Source organism: Oncorhynchus mykiss, chromosome 30, assembly GCF_057628025.1.
Source record: "Oncorhynchus mykiss isolate SJ-2025 chromosome 30, ASM5762802v1, whole genome shotgun sequence".
Lineage (NCBI taxonomy): Eukaryota > Metazoa > Chordata > Actinopteri > Salmoniformes > Salmonidae > Oncorhynchus > Oncorhynchus mykiss.
Genome location: NC_143051.1, coordinates 7,790,001 through 7,802,022, shown reverse-complemented (window position 1 = coordinate 7,802,022; position 12,022 = coordinate 7,790,001). Strand labels below are relative to the sequence as shown.

The following is a 12,022-nucleotide window of genomic DNA, read 5'->3' as shown; positions in this document are numbered from 1 at the left end:
TGCGTGACCTAGTACTGCTGCGTGACCTAGTACTACTGTGTGACCTAGTACTACTGATTGACCTAGTACTACTACGTGACCTAGTACTACTGCGTGACCTAGTACTGCTGCGTGACCTAGTACTGCTGCGTGACCTAGTACTACTGTGTGACCTAGTACTGCTGCGTGACCTAGTACTACTGTGTGACCTAGTACTGCTGCGTGACCTAGTACTACTGTGTGACCTAGTACTGCTGCGTGACCTAGTACTACTGCGTGACCTAGTACTGCTGCGTGACCTAGTACTGCTGCGTGACCTAGTACTGCTGCGTGACCTAGTACTACTGTGTGACCTAGTACTACTGATTGACCTAGTACTACTACGTGACCTAGTACTACTGCGTGACCTAGTACTGCTGCGTGACCTAGTACTGCTGCGTGACCTAGTACTACTGTGTGACCTAGTACTGCTGCGTGACCTAGTACTACTGTGTGACCTAGTACTGCTGCGTGACCTAGTACTACTGTGTGACCTAGTACTGCTGCGTGACCTAGTACTACTGCGTAACCTAGTACTATGGCGTAACCTAGTACTACTGCGTAACCTAGTACTACTGCGTAACCTAGTACTATGGCGTAACCTAGTACTACTGCGTAACCTAGTACTACTGATTGACCTAGTACTGCTGCGTGACCTAGTACTACTGATTGACCTAGTACTACTGCGTGACCTAGTACTACTGATTGACCTAGTACTACTGCGTGACCTAGTACTACTGATTGACCTAGTACTACTGCGTGACCTAGTACTACTGATTGACCTAGTACTACTGCGTGACCTAGTACTACTGCGTGACCTAGTACTGCTGCGTGACCTAGTACTACTGATTGACCTAGTACTACTGCGTGACCTAGTACTACTGCGTGACCTAGTACTGCTGCGTGACCTAGTACTACTGCGTGACCTAGTACTACTGATTGACCTAGTACTACTACGTGACCTAGTACTACTGCGTGACCTAGTACTGCTGCGTGACCTAGTACTGCTGCGTGACCTAGTACTACTGCGTGACCTAGTACTACTGTGTGACCTAGTACTGCTGCGTGACCTAGTACTGCTGCGTGACCTAGTACTACTGCGTGACCTAGTACTACTGTGTGACCTAGTACTGCTGCGTGACCTAGTACTACTGTGTGACCTAGTACTGCTGCGTGACCTAGTACTGCTGCGTGACCTAGTACTGCTGCGTGACCTAGTACTACTGTGTGACCTAGTACTACTGATTGACCTAGTACTACTACGTGACCTAGTACTACTGCGTGACCTAGTACTACTGTGTGACCTAGTACTGCTGCGTGACCTAGTACTACTGTGTGACCTAGTACTGCTGCGTGACCTAGTACTACTGCGTGACCTAGTACTGCTGCGTGACCTAGTACTACTGTGTGACCTAGGACTACTGATTGACCTAGTACTACTGCGTGACCTAGTACTGCTGCGTGACCTAGTACTACTGATTGACCTAGTACTACTGCGTGACCTAGTACTACTGATTGACCTAGTACTGCTGCGTGACCTAGTACTACTGATTGACCTAGTACTACTGCGTGACCTAGTACTACTGATTGACCTAGTACTACTGCGTGACCTAGTACTACTGATTGACCTAGTACTACTGCGTGACCTAGTACTACTGATTGACCTAGTACTACTGCGTGACCTAGTACTACTGATTGACCTAGTACTACTGCGTGACCTAGTACTACTGCGTGACCTAGTACTGCTGCGTGACCTAGTACTACTGCGTGACCTAGTACTACTGATTGACCTAGTACTACTACGTGACCTAGTACTACTGCGTGACCTAGTACTGCTGCGTGACCTAGTACTGCTGCGTGACCTAGTACTACTGCGTGACCTAGTACTACTGTGTGACCTAGTACTGCTGCGTGACCTAGTACTGCTGCGTGACCTAGTACTACTGCGTGACCTAGTACTACTGTGTGACCTAGTACTGCTGCGTGACCTAGTACTACTGTGTGACCTAGTACTGCTGCGTGACCTAGTACTGCTGCGTGACCTAGTACTGCTGCGTGACCTAGTACTACTGTGTGACCTAGTACTACTGATTGACCTAGTACTACTACGTGACCTAGTACTACTGCGTGACCTAGTACTGCTGCGTGACCTAGTACTGCTGCGTGACCTAGTACTACTGTGTGACCTAGTACTGCTGCGTGACCTAGTACTACTGTGTGACCTAGTACTGCTGCGTGACCTAGTACTACTGTGTGACCTAGTACTGCTGCGTGACCTAGTACTACTGCGTGACCTAGTACTACTGTGTGACCTAGTACTGCTGCGTGACCTAGTACTGCTGCGTGACCTAGTACTACTGTGTGACCTAGTACTACTGATTGACCTAGTACTACTACGTGACCTAGTACTACTGCGTGACCTAGTACTGCTGCGTGACCTAGTACTGCTGCGTGACCTAGTACTACTGTGTGACCTAGTACTGCTGCGTGACCTAGTACTACTGTGTGACCTAGTACTGCTGCGTGACCTAGTACTACTGTGTGACCTAGTACTGCTGCGTGACCTAGTACTACTGCGTAACCTAGTACTATGGCGTAACCTAGTACTACTGCGTAACCTAGTACTATGGCGTAACCTAGTACTACTGCGTAACCTAGTACTACTGCGTAACCTAGTACTACTGATTGACCTAGTACTGCTGCGTGACCTAGTACTACTGATTGACCTAGTACTACTGCGTGACCTAGTACTACTGATTGACCTAGTACTACTGATTGACCTAGTACTACTGCGTGACCTAGTACTACTGATTGACCTAGTACTACTGCGTGACCTAGTACTACTGATTGACCTAGTACTACTGCGTGACCTAGTACTACTGATTGACCTAGTACTACTGCGTGACCTAGTACTACTGATTGACCTAGTACTACTGCGTGACCTAGTACTACTGCGTGACCTAGTACTGCTGCGTGACCTAGTACTACTGCGTGACCTAGTACTACTGATTGACCTAGTACTACTACGTGACCTAGTACTACTGCGTGACCTAGTACTGCTGCGTGACCTAGTACTGCTGCGTGACCTAGTACTACTGCGTGACCTAGTACTACTGTGTGACCTAGTACTGCTGCGTGACCTAGTACTGCTGCGTGACCTAGTACTACTGCGTGACCTAGTACTACTGTGTGACCTAGTACTGCTGCGTGACCTAGTACTGCTGCGTGACCTAGTACTGCTGCGTGACCTAGTACTACTGTGTGACCTAGTACTACTGATTGACCTAGTACTACTACGTGACCTAGTACTACTGCGTGACCTAGTACTGCTGCGTGACCTAGTACTGCTGCGTGACCTAGTACTACTGTGTGACCTAGTACTGCTGCGTGACCTAGTACTACTGTGTGACCTAGTACTGCTGCGTGACCTAGTACTACAGTGTGACCTAGTACTACTGTGTGACCTAGTACTGCTGCGTGACCTAGTACTACTGTGTGACCTAGTACTGCTGCGTGACCTAGTACTGCTGCGTGACCTAGTACTACTGTGTGACCTAGTACTACTGATTGACCTAGTACTACTACGTGACCTAGTACTACTGCGTGACCTAGTACTGCTGCGTGACCTAGTACTGCTGCGTGACCTAGTACTACTGTGTGACCTAGTACTGCTGCGTGACCTAGTACTACTGTGTGACCTAGTACTGCTGCGTGACCTAGTACTACTGTGTGACCTAGTACTGCTGCGTGACCTAGTACTACTGCGTAACCTAGTACTATGGCGTAACCTAGTACTACTGCGTAACCTAGTACTATGGCGTAACCTAGTACTACTGCGTAACCTAGTACTACTGCGTAACCTAGTACTACGGTGTTTGTTAAAGTTTACAGTAGTGATGCACCGATATTACATTTTTGTCCGATTACCAATATTTAACATTTTTGCAGCCTTTTAAGCATTCTAGTAGTTAAAACACACAGACACACAGCGGTCTAAAGCACAGCATCTCAATGCAAGAGGCGTCACTACAGACCCCGGTTTGAATCCAGGCTGTATCACATCCGGCCGTGATTGGGAGTCCCATAGGGCGGCGCACAATTGGTCCAGTGTGTCCCGGGTTTGGCCGGGGTAGGCCGTCCTTGTAAATAAGAATTATGTTAACTGACTTGCCTATTTAAATAAAGACCCACCACACCACACTGACTAAACAGTTATTTTGTTGGCCCTTACGTATGTCCCCATTACCACTAAAACATCAAAACCTATTTATTTCACTTACTTACTGTGATGTTTCGTTGTTAATTTGTTCAGTCGTTTCATTCTCAACCAGAATTTCTACGAAACGCCGTTTGTGTCTTGCCTCACAACACATAACCCGGTCCGGTCGAGCCTCACTAGCCAGATGAAGCTAGCTGGCTGCTTATAACATGAGCTTTGGACAACGGGGTTAAGTAGCTGGCTGCTTATAACATGAGCTTTGGCCAACGGGGTTAAGTAGCTGGCTGCTTATAACATGAGCTTTGGGCAACAGGGTTAAGTAGTTGGCTGCTTATAACATAAGCTTTGGGCAACAGGGTTAAGTAGCTGGCTGCTTATAACATGAGCTTTGGCCAACAGGGTTAAGTAGCTGGCTGCTTATAACATGAGCTTTGGCCAACAGGGTTAAGTAGCTGGCTGCTTATAACATGAGCTTTGGCCAACAGGGTTAAGTAGCTGGCTGCTTATAACATGAGCTTTGGCCAACAGGGTTAAGTAGCTGGCTGCTTATAACATGAGCTTTGGCCAACAGGGTTAAGTAGCTGGCTGCTTATAACATGAGCTTTGGCCAACAGGGTTAAGTAGCTGGCTGCTTATAACATGAGCTTTGGGCAACAGGGTTAAGTAGCTGGCTGCTTATAACATGAGCTTTGGCCAACAGGGTTAAGTAGCTGGCTGCTTATAACGTTAGCTTTGGCCAACAGGGTTAAGTAGCTGGCTGCTTATAACGTTAGCTTTGGCCAACAGGGTTAAGTAGCTGGCTAGCTATTTATTTTCATAAACTGAAGTTCAATTTCAACAGGCGAACAACAACAAGTAGGAACCTAGCGAATACTTACAAGGATTCCTAAATCATTGCTAAGAATAGTGAAAATGACTGACGTTTCTACACTTCACTCAGAAGTTATGTAATAAAACAAAGGAAGTTGACCAGTTACGTTGAATATTCAAAATCACAAGTGTAAGAACACCTTTAAAAAGTATTTTTTTTAAAAAGGATGAGATGATCAAAACAAGTCCTTTTTCGGCTAACCACAGCAGTCAACTAGCTAGCTGTTTAGCTTGCTAGCAAATTCACTCATTTCTTTGAAAACAATCTGTAAAGCTAGTTAGCTAGCACATGTTCTTGACCAAACTGTCAACAAAATATACCATGTAAGTCTAAAAACAACAACAAAAAACACTTAGGGCCAAATAAATCTCATTTGACCTGTTCGGACATAAGTAAAAAATGGCCAGGAATCAGATGAAAAGTGGTTTGAAAGACGATGTTCCCACCATTTGAGAAACTGACCACGTTCACATGTGTACAGTATTCTGGATAGTAGCTCATATCCCACTTAAAGTCTTATTTCAGGATAAGCTGTTTGCATGCATCTTTGGTATCCCTGTTTTCGTGAATAAACAGAAGATTCCTCGTCTAAGTTCATATGGGTTAAATGGAATATTAACTGAAATGTGGACACTGACTGTAGACCTATACCCTCTCACATGTAAAGGAATATAAACTGAAATGTGGACACTGACTGTAGACCGATAACCTCTCACATGTAACAGAATATAAACTGAAATGTGGACACTGACTGTAGACCGATACCCTCTCACATGTAACAGAATATAAACTGAAATGTGGACACTGACTGTAGACCGATAACCTCTCACATGTAACAGAATATAAACTGAAATGTGGACACTGACTGTAGACCTATACCCTCTCACATGTAACAGAATATAAACTGAAATGTGGACACTGACTGTAGACCTATAACCTCTCACATGTAACAGAATATAAACTGAAATGTGGACACTGACTGTAGACCGATAACCTCTCACATGTAACAGAATATAAACTGAAATGTGGACACTGACTGTAGACCTATACCCTCTCACATGTAACAGAATATTAACTCCTGCAGAATGATGCAGTGAAATTATACAACAAATATTACGTTTGTTTTGGGAAACGAGAGTGGAGAAATAGGATTTCTTTCAGCGTCTCGAGAAAATGTTGGAAAGTGCTTGTAATGTGTTATATTTTTGACACTTATGCAAGCAGACAGTATTTCAACCACAGGATATAAAATATGCACCCAAGACAAACTGAAGTCTTTGTGTTTCTCATCTTTTAATGTCCTTGAAACCCGTCAAACTGATGACATTTCATACTGGAGTTCTTCTGTCTGTATTAAAAAGTCCCCTTTGTGTGGAAAAACCATATTCTGATTGGCTGGGCAGTCATGAAATCCTATAGATTAAGGCCTAATGAATTTATTACAATGGACAGACTTCCTTCTATAAAAAAATTGTTAAAATTGTTGCGTTTATATTTTCGTTCAGTATAGATGACTAATGCATTCATTCTATCGATGTAGGACATTCTGGTGAGCACTCCTTTATTTGGTCTCTCTTTCTATTTAACTAGGCAAGTCAGTTAAGAACAAATTCTTAGTTACAATGACGGCCTACCCCCCTGGCCAAAGCTGGGCCAATTGGGCGCCGCCCTACGGGACTACCAATCACGACCGGTTGTGATACAGCCTGGAATCAAACCAGGGGTCTGTAGTGACACCTGTTTTCATCTGATTGTAAAAACAAACGACTTCAAAATGTAGGTTACCCGCTCAGTTTGATCCACCATAATGAATTTACAACACGACACCTCACTACAGACCCTGGTTTGATTCCAGGCTGTATCACAACCACCATTGTGCCACTCAGGAGCCCAGTTGTGACAGAAAATAAGCTGCATGTATCTGTAGTTGACAAACAAATGACCAACCAAATGTCGGGAAATTATAAGCAGAAACTCGTCTAAATTAGAGGTGAAAGTAGCATGTTGTAAATTCATTACGGTGAATCAAACTGAACGGGTAGCCTACTTTTTGAAGTCGTATGTTTTTTACAATCAGATGAAAACATCACACAATACCCATGATTTGCAGAACTAAGTTTGCGGCAGATCAAAAAATAAATAAAACAAGATGTTTACATGCCACAGTACCCAGTCTTAGATCAAACTGGCATCCCAGGCATTTGATCCAGGTCTCTCAGAACGGGGATACAATCTGTTTGGGGTTATTGTAAAAAAACGGGATATGACGTGTATATGCGTCAACTCAAAAACAGACTACTTGAGTATCCTGAATACTACAGCCATATATACTGGTTGCCCATGTGAACACGGTCAAGTGAGATCAGGACACCTAGTTTATCTCAGGAGAAAGGCTGGCCTATCTATAGAGCAGACTACTGGCCATAGCACCTCTCCTTCCACACTGATGATGTGTTTACTTTGAACCGTGGTCAAGTATGTTTCGGGTTAGAGTCCCACCTTAAATGCTTTTGCATAAATGATTTCTTAGTGTGAGTTAATATGTATCTTGCCATGTGTGTGGCAGGCATGCAGCTTGCATGTTTCCCCCCCAAAAATCTAACTTTAACGATTTGACCACATATCACAACAAAATCTGAAACGTGTTGAGACTTCCTCGTGGTGTGACTCCATGTTGGCTATCAAAACAATGTATTGTAGATATCGAGCGACGTGACAGATAGTTGGTGCACTTTTAGTTTTATGACAACGAGGGGACTTATGGTAAATACCTTTCAGTTTGACTCCACACGCGTTTTTTTTGAGCCGCCGGGAGCGAAGGATCACAAAATGGGGGAAACACAACCAACAGAAGCTTGCGTCCCACAGTAACACCGGGACCGGATTCACCCCATCCCCCTCCAAGTGTGGTTTAAGGCCTAGTTTCTGGTTGTTTTTTTAAATCATATATTCCCTTTGATTTAGCGCTAGCCGATGGCATTTTACTAACTAGGTACCACGAATAAGACACGTTTGTTTGTTGTCGTCGATTATATATATTTTAAGTAAAGATTGATTGGGGGTTATTATTACGATATAATTTCTGCAGATCAAAACTTTTAAGAATTGTGGCTGCTGCTGGATATGGACGACGGGGTGTATTGGTTTAAAACGTGTCAAATAAGACCACAGTTCACTAACTAGCTGTGTTGGCTATCCAACTAACGTGGTGTATGCTTGCCATCTGGCTAACTAGGTATCTAAACCTAATTAAACGTTGACTAGTTTAGCCATTGTTCTTCAATATACCCCTTTTATAAATCCACTGTCAAAGGGGACAACTCGAAGTGGGAAAAGTTACAAGTGGTGCATCACAAAAACGTGTGACAGTGTGCAGTAAAACATAAATTAGTAGTGTATTAAGCTAAATTTTAAAAAGCTAGCACTGTATACTACTACTACTACTACTACTACTACTACTACTACTACTTGCTAGCAATTGCAGCCAACTAGCTAATGGTACTAGTTAAATAACTAGGATATGTCACTAGTTAGCGAACATAATACACAGTTATTCGCTAACTGGTCAGCTTGCACTTCATATGTGTATGCCAAAAGAGCCATCGTGTTATAAATTACCGGGGGTCTTCCGAGGGCTGGTCGCGGTCCTGTCCCGTTTGTAGACACCCCTATGGGTGTAGTGTAAAGCTGACTCACGGTCGGGTCTGCGACACCGACATTGTTAGTCTGGTTCGGGCAGGGCGGAGGTGTTAAAATCTGATAATATGTCGCGTTGCTGTACCGGGTCATAACCGTTTGTTTTTTGTCCATGGAGGAGCCTCCGACCCCTGAAATTAGGACTTTTTCCGGGACTCCCCTCTTTCTCATCTTCAGGGTCAAATGTCCGTTTGTACCTCCGCTACTTTGGAGCACTTTCTCCTCAAAGTTCGCCTCGGCTCGACCCAAAATAATCAGGGATATCGTTAGACTAATATCTTACATGCCCATTCGTTCAAATTGTATAAACGATACGTTTCTAAAACGGGAAGATGCAACGGATTTGATTGAGTCGAAAGCTCCGCTCTGGATGTTTAAAAAATGGCTCCAGGAAGCTGACAATGAATAAGGGGATGCAGTTTACCCGCGAAGGGCCCTCCCGCGAAACTCGGATTTCCCGGGAATGTTTTAAACGATATTTGAATATGGTATGCTATTGGTCAGCGTCATATCAGTACGTAATTGCGTCAGTGTGTTTGACCAATGGGTGAGGATTTTAGACACACAAAGCGATACCTTGTGCTTACTTGTCTGCTGAACGTCAAACTCGATCATGTCAGGTAAGCACCATATATAAACACTGCATTCGGAAAATATTGGCTTTGACCCATTGGCTTTGTTCCGCATTTTGTTACGTAACAGCCGTATTCTAAAATTGATTAAATGAAAATGTTTCTTAATCTACACACGAATAACCCATTATGACAAAGTGAGATTTTTTGTTGAAATTTTTGCAAATTTATTACAAATAAAAAACAAGAATAACTACGTTTTCAGACCCTCACTCGAAAATGAGCTCTGTTGCATCCTGTTTCCATTGATCATCCTTGAAATGTTTCTACAACTTTATTGGAGTCCAACTGTGGTAAATTCAATTGATTGGACATGATTTGGAAAGGCACACAACTGTCTATATAAGGTCCTAATGTTGACAGTGCATGTCAGAGCAAAAACCAAGCTACGAGGTCGAAGGAACTGTCCATAGAGCTCAGAGACAGGATTACGTCGAGGCACAGATCTGGGGAAGGGTACCAAAATATTTCTGCAGCATTGAAGGTCCCCAAGAACACAGTGGCCTCCATCATTCTTAAAATGGAACCACTGATACTCTTCCTAGAGCTGGCTGCCCGGTCAAACGGAGCAGTTGGGGGAGAAGGGCCTTGGTCAGGGAGTTGACCAAGAACCCGATGATCACTGACAGAGCTCCAGAGTTCCTCTGTGGAGATGGGAGAACATTCCAGAAGGACAACCATCTCTGCAGCACTCCACCAATCAGGCCTTTTTGGTGGAGTGGCCAGACGGAAGCCACTCCTCAGTAAAAGGCACATGACGGCCAGCTTGGAGTTTGTCAAAAGGCACCTAAAGGACTCTCATACCATGAGAAACAAGATTCTCTGGTCTGATGAAACCAAGATTGAACTCTTTGGCCTGAATGCCAAGCGCCACGTCTGGAGGAAACCTGGCACCACCCTGGAATAAGAATATCGCAGGTAGCCTAGCGGTTAGCGCGTTGGGGCATTAACTGAAAGGTTGCTAGTTTGAATCCGACAAGGTGAAGAATCTTTCGATGTGCCCTTGAGCAAGGCCCTGAACCCTAATTGCTCCAGGGTTGGCGTTGATAATGGCTGAATGTGACCCAGGTCTCCGAAGGTGTCTCAGGAGGATTTGGGGCATAAAAATATTTTAAAAATCAAATTTACACATGTATATAATACAAGTACATCAATGAAATAGTACAAATATAAGCCCCCCCCCCCCCGAAAAAAAGTATTTTATTTATTTATTATTATTAAACCTTGAATTCTTCTCGTATTGAGTCTTCTTACATTGATTATTTTCCTGTGAGCCTAACATCAAAAATAACATTCAAATGCAATGCAGTCATTTTATTTTTACCTTTATTTAACTCGGCAAGTCAGTTAAGAACAAATTCTTATTTTCAATGACGGCCTAGGTACCTCGTCAGCTCGGGGATTTGAACTTGCAATCTTTCGGTTACTAGTCCACCGCTCTAACCACTAGGCTACCCTGCCGCCCCAGGGTAGCCAGCACAGGAATGAGTGTGTCCAATTGGTGTAGCCGTTAGCGATGATGCTAACGATAACCATCGTCCAGTAGAGCTGGGAAGGCTTTCTGCCACCCCATATAATGAGGATTTGATCATTGTTTTTACGTCCCAAATAGCTGTCACCTTCAATGTCCTTTCACGAAGGGAAGAAAGAAGACAAATAAGTACTGGCCAGTACTTCCTATGGGCATTAGGCAGGTGTAATGAAATGTAGCTAGCTCAAACATCATCCTCTATCCCTGGAAGGACAGTATCGGAGTCTGCTGCTCCTTCATCTTCTATCCCCAGAAGGCCAGTATCACCCACAGAGAGAAGAGAACCCAATGGAGACGGGTGGAGGTAGAGATGGAGACAGGGGTGGAGGCAGGGGTATGGGCTGAGGAGGAGGTAGGGGAAGGGACTTCCAGAACTGGGGCAGAGGGGGACATGATGGCCCGTCTCGGGGTCCTGGGACACATGATGGTGGTTCTTGCTCCTCAGCCCATACCCCTGCCTCCACCCCTGTCTCCATCTCTACCTCCACCCATCTCCTTTGGGTTCTCTTCTCTCTGTGGGTGATACCTACCAACATTAGCTAGGTAGTTACCTAGTATGTAACATACAGTAGAAGTAAAGGTAAATACAATGGGATAATAAAAGCTACCTTAGCGGCACATTAAAGTTATTGCGGTGGCTAACGTCCCAGTAACTGCTAATAGGGCTAGCTAGCCAACGTTAGCATATTTACAAGCATGTCCGAGGACGCAGTTTGTGCTAGTGCATTTGTACGGACTTTTGACGTAAACAAAACAATATATAGAGGTGACAACTTTATTTAAAAAAAAACACACTACAGTAACCACAGTGCACATTTAAACAACTGAATGAAAATCACTCATACCTTCAAAGTACAAACATTGAAATTGGATAAACATTTGCTCCATCCATGGGGGCAGACATTTTTCTTACTACGGAGGCGTATGAATGACGTGAAATGCGTCGTGACGTATGACGGGAAGGGGGAGGGGCCCACGATACAGTGTTTTTTTTATTTCTTTCTTTGTTTCACGTCCAGAAAGCAACAATGCTGTATATTTGTAGAAATGTCCAT

At 44.2% G+C, this 12,022-nt stretch overlaps 2 protein-coding genes and 1 long non-coding RNA gene across 4 annotated transcripts in view; 2 read left to right on the top strand and 1 right to left on the bottom strand.

The window, feature by feature from the left end:
• The window catches only part of e2f3 (E2F transcription factor 3), a 28,553-nt gene extending 19,259 nt beyond the window's left edge, over positions 1-9,294 (bottom strand). Inside the window, exon 1 of one of the 2 annotated variants that reach the window (XM_036971314.2) lies at positions 8,727-9,294. In XM_036971314.2, the coding sequence (XP_036827209.1) occupies positions 8,727-8,975 (249 nt within the window). In that variant the 5' untranslated portion in view covers positions 8,976-9,294. The remainder of the gene's footprint in view (positions 1-8,726) is intronic. The other variant, XM_090227457.1, reaches the window with a different exon arrangement.
• Positions 1-12,022, top strand: part of LOC149970189 (uncharacterized) — a 363,175-nt gene that overhangs the window by 270,789 nt on the left and 80,364 nt on the right. The gene's annotated exons all lie outside the window — the stretch shown is intronic.
• LOC110489362 (macoilin-1) overlaps positions 11,920-12,022 on the top strand; it is a 12,052-nt gene continuing 11,949 nt past the window's right edge. The window contains exon 1 of the mRNA XM_090227456.1: positions 11,920-12,022. This exon is cut by the window's right edge and continues 152 nt beyond it. The gene's annotated coding sequence lies outside the window, so the exon portion shown is untranslated.